The sequence below is a fragment of the Oenanthe melanoleuca genome, chromosome 19 (genome assembly GCF_029582105.1).
Source record: "Oenanthe melanoleuca isolate GR-GAL-2019-014 chromosome 19, OMel1.0, whole genome shotgun sequence".
Classification (NCBI taxonomy): Eukaryota; Metazoa; Chordata; class Aves; order Passeriformes; family Muscicapidae; genus Oenanthe; species Oenanthe melanoleuca.
In genome coordinates, this window is record NC_079352.1 from 5633470 (window position 1) to 5654955 (window position 21486).

Sequence of the window (21486 nt, forward strand, 5' to 3'; positions counted from 1 at the left end):
CTTAATGCAGGCTGTGGACAATACAAAAATCACAGACTGTTGCTTTAGTTCCTGAAGGGAAGTCTCTAGGCATATAATAAATATCATCTTACTCAATAATGATTTAAATATTAATTACACAGTAAAATATTTCTGATCATACTAAATCTTAGTGATATTCACAATAGGCATAGCATGATGAAATGCTGATGTTTGGGGTTATGAAAGGAACCATGAAAATAGTCTTTTCTTGCATGTTAAGGAAAATAAAATAAATTAAAGTGCCTCTAGTGTCCTGAATTTGGAAGATTGAAAATTTTAAGCTAATAGGTTTTATAACCTTAAGGCAAATTTATTTGGAGAGTGATTCCAGCTGTATTCAATGAACATAATCATGTTCAATTAAATCCCTGGTTCTTTATAATCACAGCAGGGGGATATCAGGCCGTTCTTCCAAACTGAGGGAGCCACATTCCGTGGAGAGAAATATGGTTTGTTTTCTACCAGCCTTTAATTATTGTTTACCCATTTTTAGGGCTTTTGAATCTGGCTTTCGAAAGGACTTTACATTTCTCTATACAGGTTTACCTAACCAGCATCTCTGACCAAGACAAAACGCCATTGGTGTTAAAAAGGGCAAAGTTTCCCTTCTTCAGTAAAGTTTCTTTTTGGAGAAACTGTGTTCTACTAACTGACTGTTGCTGAAGTTGAGTGGGGTAATAATTTCTGTAAAAGACATTTATTGTCATTTCTTTTAGCTAAACATGGACACAACACCCATTGTACCGACCGCTCCCTCAGCCCCCCTCAGGCTTCCTGAGGGCGGGAAACGCTGGCACCGCCCCCAGCTCCCCTAACGCGCCCTCCTATTGGCTGCCGCCTTCCTTCCGGCAGAGCCGCGCTCTGTGATTGGCTGTCACCAGCGGAGGGGGTGGGGCAAAGCGGGTGGCTCCGCCCTGGTGCGGCCGGGCCTGCGGAGCGGCGTGAGGGGTACGGAGCATGGAGCACGGGAAATGGGACACGGGGCACCGTGGGATCAGGGGTGCTGAGGGCTCGGAGTGTGTGGGGACGGCGGCACGGAGCGTGAGGGGACGCGGAAGCGGCTCTGGAGGCCGGTTGAGGAGGGTGAGGCCGGCCGAGGTGTAGCGCATGTGGGATTTACTGAGATCAGGGGATGTGAGGCTGGGTAGGGAGGGCATGGAGGGAAGAACTGCGGACTGAAGAGCTGCAGGGGGCTGGAGGGGAGGATACAGAGAAGGATATGGGAAGGGAGGGATCCAAACAGGCCTTGGAGAGACACTGAGTGCAGCAGCATTTGTAGGTATGACACGGTTTTTCCTCTCGGGCTCCTGACCGTGGAATGCCATCTGTGACCTGTCTCTGCAGCTCCTGCCCGGCTGTGGAAGGGGAATGTCACCTCGGTCCTTGTGCTCCCCTGCTCCACGTGCTTTATCCTCCCAGGGAGAGGAAACCTCCCAGCCCCTGGCTTGGGAGCAAGCTCCTTATTGAAAGCAAATAGATTTGCCCAGAAGCAATGATGAGTGAAGTATAGTCTGACCTGGTATTGCTGACTCCGTGTCTGCTCTGACCAGGGCATGATCACTTAATCTTCTCTCTGAGCTACTTCAGGCTAAGCTCGTCTGCAGGGAACAGCTTTGCTGGTCTTGAAACTTTGATGAATCCAAAAGAAAATGCTAAGAATTTTTAGCAATTCATTTAACGGCAGAAAAACAAAGCCTTTATTTGACAAATAACACAAATGCTGCAGCTTTAGTATGAGCTTGCAGTGAGGGAGGGATGTGGGTTTTTTCCCTACGTGTGCCATGGTTCAAACTCCAGATACTCTGCCACTGTGTCTCCTCTGTAAGTGCAATGCAGACTCTGAGCTCTCTGTCTTACAGAAACTCATTAGCAGTTAATTCAGCTGTATTCTCATTTAGTGATTGCCAGGAGTATTTTTGGAATACTCTCCATGAAGTGCAACCCCTTTGGGGTTGAGGGAAGGGCCCAGGAAAAGAGATGGGACTATTCTCTAATTCAGTTTTTTTGTTCTTTTACAGGTCCTGATGACATCTTTATATTGATTTCTCCCCTTCTATGGAGAAGGAAACATCTGTGGGGAATGTATACCTAGGAGCATGGCATAGTGGTTTTCCCTTAACAGGAGAAGCCACTTTATTTCTGTTAAGGAAGTAACAAAACCTCAGTTGCTTCATGTTTTAATTTTTGAGCACTGCCTAGATGAGCTGTGAATGTGCCTTAGGTTCACTAAAGAATTTTTAAATTACTTGCAAATCAAGTCCTGGCAGTGAGATACTGAAGAACTCCAGTGGTGCTGTTAATGTTGATGAAATTGTACTGAGCAACACCAAAGCATCCTGAGGGCATATGTGGTACATGACTCTATAATCACAAATTAGCATGTAAGTCCAAAGGTTGCTTTAATAAAGTTGGTGCTCCCTGAAAAAAACTTCTCTTGTCAATCTTTAGCCCATCATGGTTTTGAGGACATAGTTAAAAAGCAGATAAATGGGAATTTTTCTATAACCCCAGTTGGTTTTGTAGCTTTATTTTAGAGCAAAAAACCTGACAAATGAGTATTTATTTGGCTGAGTGTCCCACACCTGCACAGCTTCTCCCTGAGCAGCAGACAAATAACTTGCAAAGTATAGGAAGGATAAAAGGAAAATAAACCTATCCTGAAAAGCCATCATCAGTCAAATGTTTATTTAAAGGAGCTTGCACTGGAGTCACCAGGACATTAACAAAAAGTAAAAAGTGATTTGGAACCTCAGAAAATCTCACACTTTGATGGGATTTGTCTTCCAGTAAGACCTGTGTGTTTTCACTGGCTCTGTAAAGGAAGAGAACTATCTTCATGGATCCCATAGCTACTGGAGAAGAGAGAAATGAGACAGTATTTATTATTCCACAGTGGCACAGGTAGAAGGGTCAGAGAGGTGTACAGAGATAATAAAGCATCAGGAACAAATCTCATTTATTAGGTGTTTTGAGAAGACTCAAATTAGTGCATTTTGCCATATGATTCAATAACCTTAATCTCTTGCTTACAGGTGAAGAAGGATATTGGAGATTTTTATCTTCTGAAGCAGAGCTAAAGTGGAGGGAAAATGAGATGCCTGGCTCAGTGGATTAAATGTTAGAGAAGATATCTCTTAATCTGGAAAGCCCAGAGTGGGGTCCTGTACTTTGTGCAGCAAACTTTGCTCTTGTATTCTCTAAGCACTGTCACTGTGATATCTGGAGCACTGCTGCTCCCTAGAGTCAGGAAAACAACCTTCCATCCTGAAAAAAATCAGGTGTCAAGCAAGAGCCAGCCATGTCACAGAGCTTTTCTTTCCTCCTGTGTTCAGTGGAAGGATGTTTTGTTCTGATATGAATGTGCTACATGACTGGGACTGAATAATTGCAATGTAATGCTCAGACATTAAAGATTCTCAGCCTACAAAATGCTAATCTTACATCCACTTCCAGCACATGGAAAGGTGAAAGCAGCTTTAGTCTTGTCTCTCTTATGTAAATACAGCCCCCAGAGGAGCAAACTGTTTTTCCAATAACCAGAAAAGAATTAAATTAGGTTCTCAATCAAGAAAGAATTTGCTTTATAAAAGCAGATAATAATGAATGGAAAGACATTTAACAATAAACCACTCTCATCAGTTGGCAGTTTGTTTTAATCTGGTTTGTCATTTTCTCTCTTGTGCAGAAAATGTCACATTCTTCTTGTCCATCTTGTTCCTTTAAAGTCAAAAGTCTTAATTTGGAAGCGTGGGTGGGAATTAGGAGGGTGATGTTCTCAATTCCAAAGTGAAGAGCTTGAAAATGCAGCAGGCTGAAGAGCAGAGATTTAAGCCTATCTCCACCTCTGACAAAGAGCTCACCCTGGGAAGCTGCCCAGGGATGAAAAACCTGCCTAGAGAATTTCCCTACCGCTTCAATTTGCTGGCTCATGCCCTCAAGCAGCACCAGAGCTGATCTTTGATCCTCACATCTGCATTCCTCTTATCCAAATCAATGTTTCTTCCCTCTCAGCTGGTCTTTTAACACTTTTCTCTGCTGGCTGACAGGCTGGGGCTGTGTGATCCTTCTGCAACTGCCAGGATGTTTGAACAGCTTATCAACAAAGGGCAGAGCCTTGCCAGAATGTGCCAAAGCTGACGAACCACCGAGTTCAAAGGTGCTGCAGAGCTCACTGAGGCGGTCTGAAGCTTTCTGTGGGATGCAGAAAGAGGTGCTGGAGGCTCCTGGGAGTCTTTCAGCTCTCAGGGGAGTAGAGTTTGACCAGGTGCTGCAGCTCTGTGGCATAGCCCGTGACTGGGCAGCGCTGGTGAGCCTTCACATAGCTGTAGGCACAGCGGTAGCAGAACACAAAGCCGGACGTGGCCAGGGCCGTGGCGTTCACACGGACCTTGCGGCACAGGGGGCACACGGTCCTCAGGCTGGGCAGCACAGCTGAGCTGGGCTCCTGCTCCAGGTGCACGGGGGGAGGAGGGGTGGGCAGTGCTGTCAGGGACTTGATGGTCTCCTGGTTTTCTGAGGAGTACCACCAGTCCAGGAACTGCAGGAAGAACACGCTGACGGACAGGCCGGTGGACAGGGAGAAGGCGACGCCGCCCAGAGCTCTCCTCAGGGCTGTCTGCACTCGGGAGGTGAAGCTGTAGCAGAGACAAGCAGGGAGAGATGGTTACTACTGCACATTTATCCTGCTAGAAACCATGGGGAAAAGCACCTGGGCAGTGACTGCTTCACACAACTCCTCAGTGCTAAGTTAATTTATCAGCATGTCTCATGTTTGCACTTATTAGAATGTTTCAGGCTTTTTTTATTTTAAGGAAGATCCAAATCCTGGTTTTTTTTCAGAAGTCTAAATCAGAAGAATTTGGATTAAAGGATCCTGGACCACAGAGTGTTTCACTCCTGGATCACCATTTCACAGTGTGTGGCCATGACTTACTGCTGCTTAGGAAAAATCAAAGAAATAAGTTTCAATCCTTTCAGCAACATTGCTGCAACTGCTGCCCCTCCTTTGATGGAAAAGTGCAGGGGAAGACTGAACAGGATAAAAGCTTGTATGCCCAAAAACATCCCCAAACTCTGAAATTTTATTACCACAAAATTGTTTCAAGCTAATCCCTGCTACTGGTTTCCTTATTTTCACTCACAATATACCCTTTTGGAGCACACTTTGTAAGAGCAAATTTTCATCTTGAATTTTTGGAGAACAAGGCCCTTTTACTTGCAGCATCACCTCTAAATTTACACACCCATAGAACCCCTTGTAGGACAACAGCTGAGTCAGGTTCTGTCATACCTGTGTGTCTGATTTGAGGTGGTTTCAGCCCATTTCTTCTCCATGGCCTGGATATCCTCTGCAGTCAGTCTCACCAGGCGGACACCAGCCAGTTTCAGCATGGGGGAATGATGCTCAGCTTTGCCCAGGATGTAGCACAGTTGCTGGACAAGAAACCAGCCCTCCCAGGTCATGTTTACATAGGGGTAGGCAGCTAGAAAGGCTCTGTAGAAGCGCTTCCAGGATGATGAGGGAGGGTGGATGGAGTATTCATCCTCTTCCCTCAGGCTGGACACCAGTTTCTCCAGCTTTCCTTTCAGGTAAGGAACAAGAACCAGCAGGAGCAGTGATTTCCAGTGCTGCCTCTTTGGCAGGCCAGCTGTGGCCAGAGGTTGCTGTCTGTCATCTCCCATGGGGATCCTCTTCAAGCTATAGAAGTTCTCAGAGAAGGATGCGCTGCACCTGGCCAGGTAGTGCTGCTGGAGCAGCAAATCCAGGAGGACGTAGATCTCATCAAACCAGTGCCAGAGGAAACCATACCGGGCAGGATTAGACTCAGCAAGCACCTGTTGAGAAAGGGACATAAAACAGGAGGAATCAGAGTGGTTTGTGTTGGAAGGAGCATTAAAGATCACCTGGCTCCAGCCCTGCCATGGGCAGGGACTCCTTCTACCATCCCAGGCTGCTCCAAGCCTCGTCCAAGCTGGATTTGAACACGCAAGGATGGGGCAGCCACAGCTTCTCTGGGCACCCTGTGCCAGGGCCTCCCCACCCTCACAGGGAAGGACCTGAAAGCGGAGTAAAGTGCGAAATTATAAATCACAGCAGCAGCTATCAACGACGCCTCTAATTCTCAACACAAGCCAAGTGGCTCAGAACTGTCCCGCTGCCCGTGAGTGCGGCCGGAGTCACACGCCGGCCCCCCTCCTCTCCCTTCACCCGCGGCTCGCCTCGCCCTCACCTTGACCAGGTGCTGCAGGGCGGGTTTCACGGCGGCCATCAGGCTGTCCTGGGCCACCGCCTCGAACACGGACGGCCGGTCCCCGCCGGCCGGGGCAGCCGTGAGGTGCGCGCCCACCTCCGCCATGATACCGCCGCACCGCCCCGCCGCCAGGGGGCGCCTCGGCCCCTCCCCGCCGGGCGCCGCTCCGCCCCGCCTCCCGGAAGCGCGGGCCGCCGGCGCTCCGCCCGCTGCCGCCGCTCTATGGTGCCGGGGCGCGGCCGCTCTGGGCGGGGGAGGGTTTGATCTCGCTGCTCGCGAGTCCGCCCAGCCCCTCCGCTTCCGGTTCCGCCACCGCCCCCGCAGCGGTGAGTCCGGTCCGTGAGTGGGGCCGCGGCTGAGGGCGCTGGGTGAGGTGGGAGGGACACTGGGTGCGTTGGGAGGGGGTACGGGGAGGGGGTGAGGGTCACTGGTGGGGTACTGGGAGGGGGGACTGTGACAGGGCGGGTAGGGGCACTGGTGGAGAAATAGGAGGGGCTGGGGGCTCTTGGAGGGGATATTGGGAGAGGTGAGGGCAGGGGTGGGTGCTGGCATGGGATGGGGAGGGGCGGTGGGAGGAGGTGTGAGGTACTGGTGGGGTACTGGCGTAGGGCGGGGAGAGATACTGGTTAGGGAGGGGCTGGGGGACGGTGGGAGGGAATACAGGGGAAAACGAGGGGTGGGAAGGGGACACTGGGAGAGGTGAGGGGCACTGAGGGAAGGGACACCTGGGGTAGGGTGGGAAGCAGCACCGGGGGAGCACTGGAGTGGGTACTGGGAGGGGTGCGGACAGTCGCTGGTGAAGCACTGGGAGTGGCTCTGGTGATGTACTGGAAGAGAATGGGGGGCCACTGGGAGGACTGGGCATGTGGTTGTGGAGGAACTGGAGGGGTGAGGGTGAGGAGAGGGGTCAGTGGGTTCTGGTCTGGGGTAGATGGGGGTGCTGGGGGATGGACTGGGATGGGGTTTGGTGAGATGGGAATGAGCACAGCAAGCTGCTGGGATACTGGTGGGAGCAGGCAGGGAGGAAAGCTGGGCCCTGAGAGGGACTGGGAGTGCTGGGGAGGGAAACTGGGATTTGTGGGGAATGCTCCTGCAGCTGGGGGATACTGGGAGAGATCTGGGGAGTGGTGCTGAGGGGAAAGCTGGTGGGCAGGGGGCTTGATGGGGGTACTGGGACACCAGTCTGGAGTGTGGGGAGTGCTGGGAGTGCTGCTGGAGGTGTGGGAGGGGCTGGCAGCAAAGCTGGGATGGGGCTTCCATGGAATGGAGAGGTGATAGGAGGAGCAGGTGGAATGGGGACCACCAAGGGGGTGTGGAAACAAAATCCCTGCAGCAGCACAAGCTCAGGGCTGCAGGCACAGCTCTCCCTCTGCCATCCATGTTCCATTGTTGTGTTTGTCTTCCTGGTTCTCCAGTGGCCCTGGGCCATGCTTGGGCTATCACACAGCTCCCTGAGAGGCTTTCCAGGAAAAATGGGTGGCACCACTTATACTTAAACCAGGGATCACTTGAGAGATTTAGGGATTGCTGGTTTCAATGTCCAGGAGCTTGGCTTAATCCCAAACCCCTTAAACCTGTCACCCTCCGGTGTGGGATCAGTGCTGGAGAGTGGGTCAGGCTGACTGGAGTCATATGTGGGTCAGGCAGGTGTTGGTCAGACAGAGGGTCAGGTTTTCTGTGTGGTTTTGGGCTGAGGAGGCTCATCTTGCTTTGGTTCAGTCTACATTGAAATGTCAAGCCACTGTGGCATTAAGCATTGCTGGAGCTTTCTGGAGCCATTCCTCTTTCTCATCTCTTCTTGTTTGCTGGATCAGGAGGAGCCTTTTGCTTTCAGCTTTAAACACCTCTTACCTGTTTCCATCTCAGCAAGTGCTGGGCACAGAACAATGGTCTGTGCAGTCTGAAGTAGATTTTTCTTCTGAAAATGCAAAGCTGTTCATGATGTTCTAGTTTACCTCGGTTTAGATTTGTGTACAAGGAACTGGCATTTTCTGCAGTCACACAAACAGCAGTGTTTTAAATATCTGTTTTGGTTCCATTTGCTGTAAAGCATACTGAGACTGTTAGTGATGAGATAATACCCAGTGCTGCTGGCAGGCTGTCTCTGAACAGTGTGCAAAGCAAGCTCTGACACACATGAAGCTGCAATCTGTGTGCTGGTGAGAAAAGGAGCTTTATCCTGTGCTGCACTTGGAATAGGGCAGTTTGGTTATTGACCTAAGTCAGCTCTCATTTGCATCTGTCAAAGGAGGTTGGAAAGGCATGAGCTGTGCTTGGCCCTGTCTGAATGTTTCTAGGATTCTTCATGTTTCCAAGTATATGAAAGGAGAAAAAGGACAAAATTTGCTTCAGTTGGGGTTTAACAACCATCTCTGAAATTCAGCAGGGTTCCTTCCTCTCTGTGTGTAGCTTTATGCAATTGGGCTGATGTTGATGATGTTTGGGTTGTTTTTTTTTTTTTTTCCCCCCTCAGTTTTCTCTCTAATCTGCTGCTCTGGCCCCAGTTAAAGCTGTATTAGAGTAGCTCAGCTGAGATGTGACCCTGGATGACAAATCCCCTCATAATGCAAACAAAGAACATTGAGGCCACGTTCAGTGCTTTTTGCATGGCACTGTGCCAAATACTCTGGCAGAGAAAAACATTTTAAGTCTTCCTTTTAAGCTGGGCTCAAACCCGAAGGACTCTGTCAGCAATAACATTGCAGCTGAACACAGAATCTGATTTTAATTACAAAACAAGCTCCACAGCAGCTCCTTTCAGGAGCTCTGCTTTCAGGGGGGGCTGTGAGATTTTTGCTGGAAAAATTGCACTCGTTGTGGCTCATGTGGCTTTCCAAACCCAGCCTCTGTTTTGGAATGAGGTTCAACCTCCTCTGCACGAGGAATGTGTTTCCAGAGCTGTCTCCAGGCTTGGCAGGAGCAGAAAGGGAGAGAAATCAAAGTCAGTAATTCAGCCTAATTGGGTGAGGTGGAAACCAGGCAGGCAGCAGCTCCAGGAAACTGGGAAAAGCAACAGGTTGATCCTCATCCAGATGTTGGGTAATAGGACAGGATGACCCCATGAGAAAGGGTGGGAATTGGGGCATTACCCCTCAGCAGCTGCTGGGAATTCAACTGCTGGGGTGTTAAACTGGTGCAGGTGGGTGGGGGAAAATGGAATGGTGATGGCATTGGGGTTGGTGAAGGGGTGAGGAAGGAAAGGGTTAAGGAACAACAATCTGATTGCACTGCTGGGCAGTCCTGCAGTTCAGAGCTGTGCTGGTCCTTTTGTTGCTGATCCAGCAAGACCTGCAGGGTTTAGAGGCAGGACAGGCAGCATTTAGGGAACAGATGATTTACTGCTTTGCTGACAGCCTTTAAGGTCATGGGAGGATGTGTAAGAAAAGGGGAATTGAGGCAAAAAAAATTAGAAAAGGGAGGAAAGAAATTAGAAAATCCATTTTGAGCTGGTTTTAGGGTCATAGGTCCTAGCATCAATACAGACTTTCATCCAAAACAATAAAGCTACCCACTCCTCTGCTTGTTTTGAAAATTGTTTTATATTTGTTACAGAGCTAGCAATTGTAAGAATAAAATGATGGCTATTCACATATGTTTGGGCAACCCCTGTGTTCCAAGACATTAATTTAGTTGTGTAGAGCAATACAAGTGCTGGTGAGACCACTCTCGTGGCTCTGCTGAGCACTTACTGCTCCAGTAGCATTTTTCCATGCTGTCCACAAAAAAAGAAAAAAAAAAAAACCCAGAGCAGCACTGAAATAATGATCTTTATGTGTGTCTCAGGGGTGGGATGTCATATCTTGGCAGAGAAATATTTCAATTTCAAGCTTGAGAAAACTGAAAAGTAATGGCTTTTCTTTAAGAAAAAAACCACTGTTTTGCATCTGCTGGGAACAAAAGGAGGGAAAGGAATGAAAGGCCTGGGGGTGGGTGTTGCAAGTGGGGTTAATTGTGCCTTCCATCAAGATGCAGCACAGGCAGATATCGTTAGGGGGAGATGACAGGTTCCTTTGTCTGAAGCATGGACTTCTCACTGCCAGGCAGACACTGGATGTGCTTTTCCTTGGAAAATGAATCTGTGTACCCAGGAAAGACAGCTGCACAGCATACCAGCATCTGCTGGCTATGAGGAGCTCAAAAAATGTGCCTGCTGAGATTGAGAATTTAGGAAGCTGGGCTGAGCTCCACTGTTGTGTTTTTTCCTTTCAATCCCTGGCTTTGCCAAGTGATACCAGGAGCAGGTGCAGGATGAAGATTGGGGAACTCGTGCCTGTGGATGTGAAGCTTTTGCTTCCTCTCTCACTCACCAGCCATCCTTGCTCTGAGTTCCTGCTCACAAACTGGCTGTTGCCACCAAACAGCACTTGGAGCTGACTTGTTCTTTTTTTATCCTTCATATTCTCAGGTGTTTTAAGGAACTGGAACCATGACGGACTCCAAATATTTCACGACCAATAAAAAAGGTTGGTGTGGAGCTGGTGCAGTGGATTGGAGGTGGTGGGTGGCTATTTTTACACAGCTTTTTTAACTGCATGCAGGAGAACTGGTGCTTTTCTGGTAGCTCTGTCCCTGTTTCTCTTCTTAAATCATCCAGGGAAAAACTTCCAAAGTAGGTCACATGGTGACAAAAGACAAAACTGGGGTATTATAGGTTTTTATGGTGCACAAAATGACCCAAATTACTTCTCTTTCAAGTATCAAAGAGCAAAACATTGGGATTTGAATGTAGATCTGGCCAGAGACAAAGTTTTGGTTATGGACTAACAGGTGCCAGACTAAGGATGGTTGTTAATTTGGGCATCACAGGATTAAGTTGATGTGAGGAATTTAGTATTTTGGATATATATATCAAGCAAACATAATGGATTTTCCTGGTGCCATTTTCTCCAAAGCTGCAGGTGCTCTGTTTGACTTTGCTCTGCCTTTACTGCAGGTGGTTACCTCACCTCAGGACAAACTGCTGCCCTTAAAAATGGGAAACTTGGAGAGGCTCTTTGGGATTATTTGACTCATTCAGCTGTTTCAGAGCAGGGCTTGTTCTGCTGAGACTGTCCAAGGCAGATTTTCTAACCAGTGCTTGAACAAAACACTGTTGCTGAGTGCAATTTAAGCCTGATCATTCTCCAGCAGATGTGGAAAATGGTTTACATTAACCTCTCCTTTGCAAAATGGCTGAGTGCTCCCTCTGAATGGCTGCCAGTGAGAAAACCCACACTGTTGATCTATTTATGTGTCATTAAGCTTCACAATGAGCTCATAAATGAGGCTAATGCAGTTGACATCTTTGAAAGGAGCAGCTCTGAAAGTTCAGAGGTTTTTGTGGGCTGGCTGCAGGGAGCCAGTCTGGGCTCAGCTCTGCTCCAGGGCATGAGCTCTGGGTGAGTAATGCCAGGCTCTTCTTCAGGCAGGAGGGATGACGAGTGGTCTCTGCACTGCAGCAGCTTCTCTTCTTTTTTGGAGTCCCTGGAAGTCTCTGTGTCAGATTTTAATTAGTGCTGCTGCTCTGAGCAAGTGTAGGAATGGAAAGTTGGTGCTAGAATTTTGTCAGGGATATTTTGATATTTGTAGCGTGTGCTCAGGCTGTGGCTCCCAGTGGGAATGCTGCTGGCTGGCCTTCCTGAGGCAAGCTGTCTGTCTGTTGGGAGCATTATCCTTCTCATACCACTGGCTCTGTCTGGAACAGGCCTGATAAACAGCTTTTTGCACATGTTGCTTAATTTTATAAACTTGATTGCCACTTTGGTGACCTTGCCTGAACTGGCTTTCTACACAGTCATATCTGGAAGAATTAATGCTGTGGGAAAAGCTGCTTTGGGAACCTTGGAATCCAGGGAAGCTTTGTTACATGCAGCTTTTATTAATGGTAGCTCTGTCTTTTTAGCTTTTTTCCACTGGACTAAACACATGCTGTCCTGTTTCAGGGACCACAGCATTTGGGCTCCACTCCAGCTTCCTCAGGAAGCAGGCAACAATGAGCAAAACTTAAAAAGTCTGGGCAAAATTCCTAGCTTAGTTTGTTTCTTGCAGGCACGAATCTGGCATCTCCAAGTATCTTTTCATGCTGGTTATGTAATGGTTGCCTCAGAGAAACAGAAGCTCCAGGGCTGTGATTTGGTGTCCTGGAAGTGGGAGAGCTGCCACACGCAGTGTGCTTCTTGTTGGTGGCATTTTCCTCTGCAAGGTGGAGTCATAGCAGTCCCTTGAGTGTTGCAGCTTTGCTTCTCAGTGTTCTCCACAAGGTCTGACAGCTTCCAAGTGCTGCTGAACCAGTTTTCTGGGAATAACAGGCCAAGAAAGCAAAAATTCACACTTGAATTATTCCTAAAACAAGACCCTTTTCTTCTCCTGAAAGGTTCAATCTGGTCTTTTTTTGTCTTCTACCAGGAGAGATTTTTGAACTGAAGGCTGAGCTCAACAATGAAAAGAAAGAGAAGAGGAAAGAAGCTGTAAAGAAGGTTATTGCAGCCATGACTGTGGGGAAAGATGTCAGGTAAAAGCAGCTCATACCTGTGACAGCTCAGGTTGTGCTGGGACTCAGGTGTGGTGGCACAAGTCCATGGAACAGCTCCTTGCTGAGGATGGCTGTGTCCTTGCCTGAGTCACAGGTTTCTCTAACTCCTTGCTGTCACTGAAAGCAAAATAAACCAGTGTTTCAGTGTGGGTTTAGCTCAGTGCCAAGAGCCCTTTTTATTTAAAACATATCCAGAATTCAGCCATTTTGTCACTGTAGGTGATGCTTTCTTGATGCTTGTCTTGGGTTTTAGTGTTGAAAGGTAATTCCAAGTTTTTTTTAGCTTTATCTAATACAGCAAAAATTTAAGCTACATTTTAAAATGAGTGATTTTACAATTGAACCTGTGTCTTACTGTAGCTAAAGAACACTGGCATTTACTGTGCCCAAGACTGTTTTCTGAGAGAACTAGAAAAACCTGTGTGAGTGAATGGTTTCTCCTGTTCCTGGATCCTAGCAGTGTCAGTAATTCTGGATTCACAGCAGTGTGGTCTGTTGCCACGGAAATCAATATAAGGTTACAAATTCTGCATCATGACTTCATCACAGAATGAAGGAACACATAAACTGAAAGGGGAAAAAAACCCTAATGTTTTCTGCCAGCAGCATTTACCCTTCACCTTCAGATCCTCACAGCAAACCTGGGAGCTGCAGAATCTTTGTGTAACTTCCTGTGTTATTCTGTAGTGCTGTTTACAGATGGCTGCTTGACATTTGAGTGAAACCCAGCTTGGCAGTGTTTAAGCTTCTAATCCCTCTGGACTTTGCTAGTCTGAAATTGGGCAAGTTCTTTATATTGTCCTGCATGACCAAAACAGTTTAAAGCATCTTTTTTCCTCTTGTGGGTTAATTTCCAGGCCTGGCACAGTAGAATTTTCTTGTTTGGTGAGCTCCTCAATTAAAGCACATTTAGGAAATGGCACTAGTTTTCACCACCTCCCATGTTAAAGCCACAGAAGAGATTAAGTAATTATTATAACAGCCATTGCAAACTGCTCTGAAAGGGAAGGTGACCTTTCATTAAACAGCAGGGTGCTTAAGGTGGAACTACAGTTCTTCTGGCTTCTTTGATATTGTTACTATCCCCTTTGCATGCCATGCAACCTCTGTTTTTAATTTTGTGGGTGGGAGTGTGGATCTGCTGGAGGGCAGAAATGCTCTGCAGGGGGATCTGGACAGGCTGAGGCCTCCTCAGTGATGAGAGATTCTGCACTTGAGTATCAACAACCCACAGAGCACTCCAGGCATGGGGAAGAGCAGCTGGGAAAATGGAAAAGGACCCAGGGGTGCTGGTCAGCTGTGGCTGAACATGAGCTGCTGTGTGCCCAGGTGGCCAGGAGAGCCAGTGACACCTGGCCTGTGTCAGGAACAGTGTGGCCAGCAGGACAGGGCAGTGATTGTCCCTCTGTGCTGGGCACTGTGAGGCCACACATCAAATCCTGGGGACAGTCTGGGGCCCCTCATGACAGGAAAAACTTTGAGGGGCTGTCCAGAGGAGGGAATGGGCTGGAGCACAGTTCTGATGAGGAGCAGCTGAGGGGGCTCAGTCTGGAGAAAAGGAGGCTCAGGGGGGACCTTTCACTCTCTGAACTCCCTGACAGGAGGGGGTAGATGGGGGTCAGTCCCTTCTCCCAGGTAACAAGTTACAGGGTGAGAGGAAATAACCTCAGTTTGTGCCAGGGAAGTTCAGATGGGATTGGAACAGGCTGTCCAGGGCAGTGGTGGAGTCACCATCCCTGGAAGGGTTTTACAAGGTGTTTAGATGTGGCAGTGCAGGGGGAGCTGCTGGCATTTCCTAACCTAAACAATTCACTGATTCCATCCTTCCTTATCCTTGTGTTGTGTATCCAGCTCTCTGTTCCCTGATGTTGTCAACTGCATGCAGACTGACAACCTGGAGCTGAAGAAGCTGGTCTACCTGTACCTGATGAACTATGCCAAAAGCCAGCCAGACATGGCCATCATGGCTGTCAACAGCTTTGTGAAGGTAACCTGCTCCCCTGGCACATCAGGAAAGGGTCCAGCAGGTGGCTGCCAGCACATCTTTGTCCATCAGCCTTTGGGAGCTTTTTCTCTGCTTTGAGGCTGGGCTCATACAGGAGGGTGCTGAATCTACTAAATCTGGGTCCTTTCTCTCATTTGTTCCTTCTGGTAATTGCAGAGGGGATGATTCCAGCAGCCCTCTAAGTGGCTGTGGGGAAGCTGCTCTAGGGAAAGCTGCTGCTTGTTGTTTTACCGACTTCTGGCATTGGAAAACAGATTTTACCTGTTTCATCTTCTAGCCTTTGTAGTATCTGAGACATGGATATCAAACTTCCTGTTTGAATGTTCCAGCTGTGCTCTGTGTGGAAAACCTTTATCTGTGGTAAAACTGAGAGACAGTTCACTGGAAGAACAACAGCCTGATTGCTGGGTTGCTTTTAGTTCTGTTGTCAGGTTGCCTCTCCTTATCTAGGAAATGTTATTTCAGTCTCATGAAGTGCAAGATAAAACCCTGTGCTTAGAAGAAGTTTGAGACTCCTTGTAGAGTGTTGTAAAATCTGAGACACTTGGGAATGGGATTGAGTTTCAAGTTTCTGCTGTGGTTCTTGAGACAGAAAGAGGTGAGAAAATCTAAGCTGAGAGGTCTGTCCTTCTGGTCAGAGAGGATGTCCCTGTCTTCATCTCTGGCCAGAATATTGTCTGTCTTTAAAGTGCAATTGTGTTAGAATGGACTAACAAAATGATGTTTTCCATCTCACACCCTGCAGAGGAGAGCCTGGTGTCCCTTTTGGCAAGTTGAGGGACAGGTGTTAGTGAAGAGCAAGTGTTGGGTCTGGTGTGCACTAACTCAGCACTTCAGTTCACGGTGTGGAATGCACTGCTAGGATGTGGCACTTCTCTTGTAGGCTTTAAAAGTAGTTTTTCAGTTGGAGGAAGTTTGAACAGTGAAAGGTAAATGCTTTTGTAGGTCATTCTGTAGCCATCCTTTTACAGGCTGATTTTGGAGGAGCTCAGATGTAGATGGATTGGATGTATGGAAAACTATGCAGGCTTGGAGTAGGAAATGTATTCCTGTCTTCCTTTTCTTTTTCCTCTTTAGAAAAGCACCTCTAGAGTAGCCCTTGCTTAATGCTTCATGTGTTGTAACTTAAGGGATGTTTGTGTTTGGCCTTTTAGAAATAGGCGTTGATGACTGTTGCATTGTTTAATTGTTGATTTTTCCCATTTTATTTCTTGCTCCTTTAAACCAGGAAGGTTAGCAATCAGTACATTGCTTTGTCTGTGTTGAGAATTTGGGTGCTGAGAGCTGCATCTCCAGAAGGCAGCTTTGCTGGGAGAACGAAGGGACACCTAGAAGTGAATTTTACAAGATGGAAACATCTTGAGACAGTGTAAAATGGTTGTGTGAAGCAGCGAGTGCTGTTTTATCCCTGATCTGAAATAATTACCAGGCTCTCAGTGTGCAATCAGAGAGATGCTGTGTAAGTCAGAGCAGGCTGGTTCTGGCTGCTGGTGCAGGTTTGTTTGTGCTGTGTGCAGGACTGCGAGGACCCCAACCCCCTGATCCGCGCCCTGGCCGTGCGCACCATGGGCTGCATCCGCGTGGACAAGATCACCGAGTACCTGTGCGAGCCCCTGCGCAAGTGCCTCAAGGACGAGGACCCCTACGTGAGGAAAACCGCAGCAGTCTGCGTGGCCAAGCTGCACGACATCAATGCCCAGATGGTGGAGGACCAAGGATTCCTGGATTCCCTGCGTGACCTGATTGCAGACTCCAACCCCATGGTAACGTATTCCCAGCACACTGCTGGAGTTTGGTAGTCACAAACCTGGGAGGTTCCTCACTGCTGCATTGGGATGGTTTTGTTGCCTCAGAAAACAGGAAATACCTTTTGTTTGGCCTGTTTCGGCTTTTGCCTGACTTGAATGCTGCAAAAGTGTAATTTCTTGGCCAGGTGAGTCAGAAGAGCAAGAAATGTGTGATGCAGACTCCACTCCCATGGTAACATATTCCCAGCAGGTTGCTTGAGTTTTTGTTTGGTAGTCACAAACCTGAGAGGTTCTTCACTGCTGCACTGGGATGATTTTGTTGGTTAGAGAACACTTGTTGCCTCAGAAAACAGAAAATATCTTTTGTTTGGTCTGTTTGGGCTTTTGCCTGTCTTCAGTGCTGCAAAAGTGTAATTTCTTGGCCAGGTGAGTCAGAAGAGCAAAAAATATGTGATGCAGACTCCACACCCATGGTAATATATTCCCAGCACATTGCTTGAGTTTTTGGTAATAACTAACCCCACTGCTGCACTGGGATGGTTTTGTTGGTTAGAGAACACTTGTTGCCTCAGAAAACAGGAAATACCTTTTGTTTGGTCTGTTTGGGCTTTTGCCTGTCTTGAATGCTGCAAAAGTGTAATTTCTTGGCTAGGTGAATCAGAAGAGCAAGAAATATGTGATGCTGCTGCCTTGGTGATGGCTTGTAGCTCTTGTTTTCCTGCAGGCTTTGGCTCTTCTTGCAATAAGAGTTTGGATTAATTCATTTGCTAATGCAGATAAGTCCACTGACTTGTAATGAGTGGAGAAAATCAATGCTAATGTTTTTAATAAAGTTAAATGAGTCGTCAGAGGAGAGGTGGAGATCATGACCAGGAATTTCACAGGAGTAAATTACCTACTAAATCAGCATTTAATTATGCTTGATGAGGGGTCCATTTCCAAGCCAGGTGTCTCCTGCCATTATTTTGTGACTAAAAGGTGGTGGCTAAGGAACTGAAGTGCCCCAGTGCATCATCCTTTCACTTAATACTGTTTCCTGCTGGAATCCATGGAGCATACCAATATCATCCTGACCCTTAGCAGGGAAGAAAACTTCTGCAGCTCAGTTTAACTCAGAGCTTAAGGTTGTGAATGTTTAAGAATGGTGGTTTTTTAGCTCTTTTAGAGAATGGACTCTGGTTAAAGAAATAATCTCATGTTATTAGGGCAGGTTTAACAGCTCTTTCTGTGGTGCATGAATCAAACCACAGAATTTCTGTCCTGCTGTAGTCTTTGGGCACCTGAGATAGACCAAGTGCAGGTGATAAGGTGCAATCCCCTTTAGCAGGAGAGTGAAGGCTGGTGGTTGCTCTTTGTAAGACTTTCTAGAGACAGTAAAACTCGAGGTTTCTGTCACAGGCAGCAGTCTGAGTGATGGTGTCTCTCAGGAGATACAGACACCTCTTTCTCTGATATCCAGCTCTTTTACAAGTTGTTCTTTTTATCTGCCTGCCTGGTTTTTTTTCCTGTGCCAGGCTTCTGTGTGCATATTGATGACTATCTGAAGATGCTTTCTTTGTCTAGGCAGCTCTGAGCCTGTAGAGAAGCACCTGCTGTTCCAATTCAATGTGGAGGGTGTGCCTTGCAGCCTCTGAAGGGACTTGCTTGGGCTTCTTTAGTTTCACTTCAGTGCTGGTCCTGGTGTTCAGCAGCTCCCAGGCAGCAGTGGAGGTCAGGGACAGAACCTTCTCTTCTCCCAGCCTTGCTTCCAGCTCTGATTTTGTTTTGATTACAGCCACATGGATATGAGGTGAAGAGCTCTGGCTGAAAAGATCTGGTACTTCAGGAGAAATAACAAGGGCTTGCTTGTCCTTTGTGCTTGTTGATCTCAGTGAAACTCAGTGGTTTGGTAAATGAACCATGGGCTGACAGGAGAGCACAGATATGTATTTAAAAAGTGAATTACCTTAATAGAGACTTAAATGAATGGAGAGAAGAGGAAAAATACCAAAGGGCAGTGTGTGCTCCATTTGCTAAATAAACCTGCAGAAGTAGCACAGGGCTTCCTAATAAAGCATTAGGGAAACTCATCAGCTCTTTGGTGGTAATGAGGGTGGGCTGGGACAGCTCTTCTGAAGTTGTGCAGGGTCACAGAACCTGCCTCGTGTACCTATTCTCCCCAAAACTGAGGATTCACAGCAGGAAAATGCAATTTGGAGGAGTGGTGGTGGTGATGAGGGAGAGGCCTGGGCTGTGTTTTCAGATCTACAGGCTTTGAGAGGATTCTGTAGCTGGTGTTCTGTGTACTGGTTTCCCAGTTTTACTGTAGATGGGGTGTAATATTTTATCTTTTTAGGGGTGCATGGGGAGAAATTTTATCAAAGGCTTGAAGGCTCTTAGAGCTGCTGATGTAATACAATATTTAATCTGGTTACAATTTCAGTAGAAAAGGACATTGCTTTTAGTTAAATTGATCCTTTTTTAAATTTGTGCCTTTGTGGCTCAATGGTTCCCTCAAAAGTGCAGGAATTATCCACCCCTAATTAAGGTTCATCTTCCTGGTCAAGCCATCCACCTCATTCCTGTTTTCTCCATGTGAAACTTCCTAATGACCTTGAATTGTGTTTGCCAGATAAGTTATATTTGTGTGCAAGTTGATATTTGATAAGGTAATTTTCCTTGTAATGCAGTCCTGCCTGGAAGGTCTTTTTAAGTAAAATGTGTGTATCAGTATTGGCTATCAAAAGAAAGGTAGCTGGAAGGAATGGTACAGATGGATCTATTCTGATGGCCTGTTCCTCTGTAAATGGTGCATCTCAGTCATTGCAACCTGTTAGCCAAGCTCATTTATATTTATATTATAAATGTTTCTCCTCTTCTGATGGCTTGTGGAAATGAGCAACATTAGATACTTAATGAAGCAGAATTTTTGAGATGGGAGATCCACACTTGTTCTCTCTTCTGAGAAATGAGGATTTTGAGCAGGAGCTAAAAAAGGCTGCAGCTGAAAAATAGTCTTTAAGGAGGATTTTATTATGGCTTTGTAATTGGTTGCCTCTAGCACATGAGCAAGCTCTGAGCATTTTAGCTGGGTGTTGGTAGAGGAACATCTCCATCTGTGGCTCACTAATTGCCTCATAACTGTGCAGAGATCAGGGTGCATATTTCTCTGGGCTCAGATCACCTTCATCACAAGGATGTCTGACTAAGTTGGAGGTGACCTTGTCAGAAACATTTTGGGTTTTTTCTTTTTTCCCTTATATTTTTGGACTAATGGCATTATTGTGTTATTAAACCAGCAGCCTTTGGGGATGTTCAGGGCATTGAAGTCCTGTTGAGGTGCTCTAGGTGCACAGCCAAAGTTCTTTCCCCTCTATCTGGGTTTTTTATTGCCTTAGTTCACATGAAGTGATCTTTTGTGCAAGTGCATGCACCTGGGTGAATTAATTCAAACTCCTAATTGCAGATACATTGCTAAGGATGTATCTGGTGAGGTCCCAGGTGGGCTGGTGGCTTTTGAGATGACAGCAGAGTTATCTGAGATGTCTTGTGCAGGCCATGGCCCAAAACCCCGACAAGGGCATGGTTCAGTTGCTCTGCAGATTTTGATTGTGAAGGAGTCTTTAATCTCATTTTACAGATGGGTGTGAGGTGCCTGTGGCTGCCCTTTGGCAGCTGGGATCCTGCTGAAGAGATTCCTTCCATAGAGGGAGCCCTCATTGCTTCCCAGAGCTGTCTTAAGGCAGATCCTTCTTTTCTCACCCTGCATTTCTGCACATAAAGCTCAGCAGAAGCAGGACTGGAGGAATGTAAAGCTGCCTTGGACTGCTGCACTTCTCTTGCTAGTAACCTAGCTATAATGCAAGTCAGAAGCCTGTTCTCCCATAATCCTCATGTTCTAACAAAAATATGGTTCCAAAATGAGATTTCTGTGCACTGTGTTAGTGCAGAATATGTTCACACCCAGCAGTAGGTAATAGTGAGGGGACAGAGGTTGGAGTGTTCCAGAGCTTCTCTGAAGTCGTGGAAAAATCTCTTCTTGTTATTTTTTTCCTGCTGCTGTCTTGTTCTGGCCTTTGTGAATCACGTGCAAGGACTGCTCCTCCTTGGAGCATTGGAAGTGCTGAGCCCAGGAGAGGGAGAGCAGACCACGAGGTGGCAGCAGCTGAAAGCAGAAGGAAAGCTGACTATCTTTAGACACTTTATTTTGTAACTACTTCTCTCCTGGTTTTTATCTCTGCACTTGGTTTTCTTCAGGAATGTAAATATTAGCAGAAAAACATGAGAGGAAATCTGTCTAAAGCCTTACTAGTCTTTTAATATTTGAATGGAACTACCTTTCTCTCCAAATATTTTCAATCCTTGACCTTCTAAGGTAACTTTTAACCCATGGAATAGATTCCTTGTCAGTCTTTGTTATCTACATGGCTTAAGTTAACTGATGTTGCCTTCTCCCTGTTATTTTCTAGATTCTGTTCAGTTTTAATTCCTTCCTGTAGCATTTCTCCTTCCTCATGCTGGATCCAAGGTTTTTCAGGTGTGGCTGTTCTGCTCCTGTGTTTTTATGGACTGGACAGTCTTTTTGTGCTGTTTTACACCATCTACATCACAATTTATTGGGAGAAACATTGTTGTGACTCAGCACAGAGTAACCTGAGATCACTTAACTGATGAGTAATGCACCAAGTGCGTGGAGTGTAATTAAACTCTCTTCTACCTGGGAGGTTTTTTGCCTTTAGCATTAACCACACTAAGAAGGGAATCTGAGATCTGAGAACTGGAGGTGGTGAAGTCCAACTTGATCTAATCTGAATTCCCTCCAGCAGAATTGAGTTTCCACAGCTCACAGATGAGACTGAAAACCTGTAGAGATAAATCAGAGTGTTCTCCTGTCTCTCCTGCTGTGCCTCCAAGGGATGTGGGTTCCTTCTCTGCCAGAACTTCAGTGTGTGTGGGAGCTTCCTGGATGAC

The 21486-nt window shown here is 46.8% G+C and overlaps 2 protein-coding genes, 1 long non-coding RNA gene and 1 other non-coding gene across 9 annotated transcripts in view; 3 read left to right on the plus strand and 1 right to left on the minus strand.

Annotated features, from left to right (window-relative positions):
* Positions 1–917: 917 nt before the first annotated feature.
* LOC130260747 (uncharacterized) lies at positions 918–3531 on the plus strand. The gene is made up of 3 exons (XR_008841837.1): positions 918–1104; positions 2040–2402; positions 3054–3531. It is a non-coding gene; the product is annotated as an uncharacterized LOC130260747 (long non-coding RNA).
* Positions 1509–1602, plus strand: LOC130261122 (Z30 small nucleolar RNA). Its single transcript, XR_008841912.1, has one exon. It is a non-coding gene; the product is annotated as a Z30 small nucleolar RNA (small nucleolar RNA).
* PEX12 (peroxisomal biogenesis factor 12) lies at positions 2961–6408 on the minus strand. The gene is made up of 3 exons (XM_056506422.1): positions 6252–6408; positions 5312–5856; positions 2961–4655 (listed from the first exon to the last, which is right to left on the minus strand). Exons 1-3 carry the CDS (start codon positions 6375–6377, stop codon positions 4256–4258), a joined length of 1071 nt encoding a protein of 356 aa, XP_056362397.1. The 5' UTR covers positions 6378–6408; the 3' UTR covers positions 2961–4255.
* The window catches only part of AP2B1 (adaptor related protein complex 2 subunit beta 1), a 76754-nt gene continuing 61667 nt past the window's right edge, over positions 6400–21486 (plus strand). For 2 of the 6 annotated variants that reach the window (XM_056506415.1, XM_056506418.1), the window contains exons 1-5: positions 6580–6640; positions 10678–10735; positions 12657–12762; positions 14635–14770; positions 16306–16551. In XM_056506415.1, coding sequence (XP_056362390.1) covers positions 10699–10735; positions 12657–12762; positions 14635–14770; positions 16306–16551 — 525 coding nt within the window. In that variant the 5' untranslated portion in view covers positions 6580–6640; positions 10678–10698. Of the gene's footprint in view, positions 6641–10677; positions 10736–12656; positions 12763–14634; positions 14771–16305; positions 16552–21486 lie in introns of all 6 variants that reach the window. The other 4 variants (XM_056506416.1, XM_056506420.1, XM_056506417.1 and 1 more) reach the window with 4 other exon arrangements.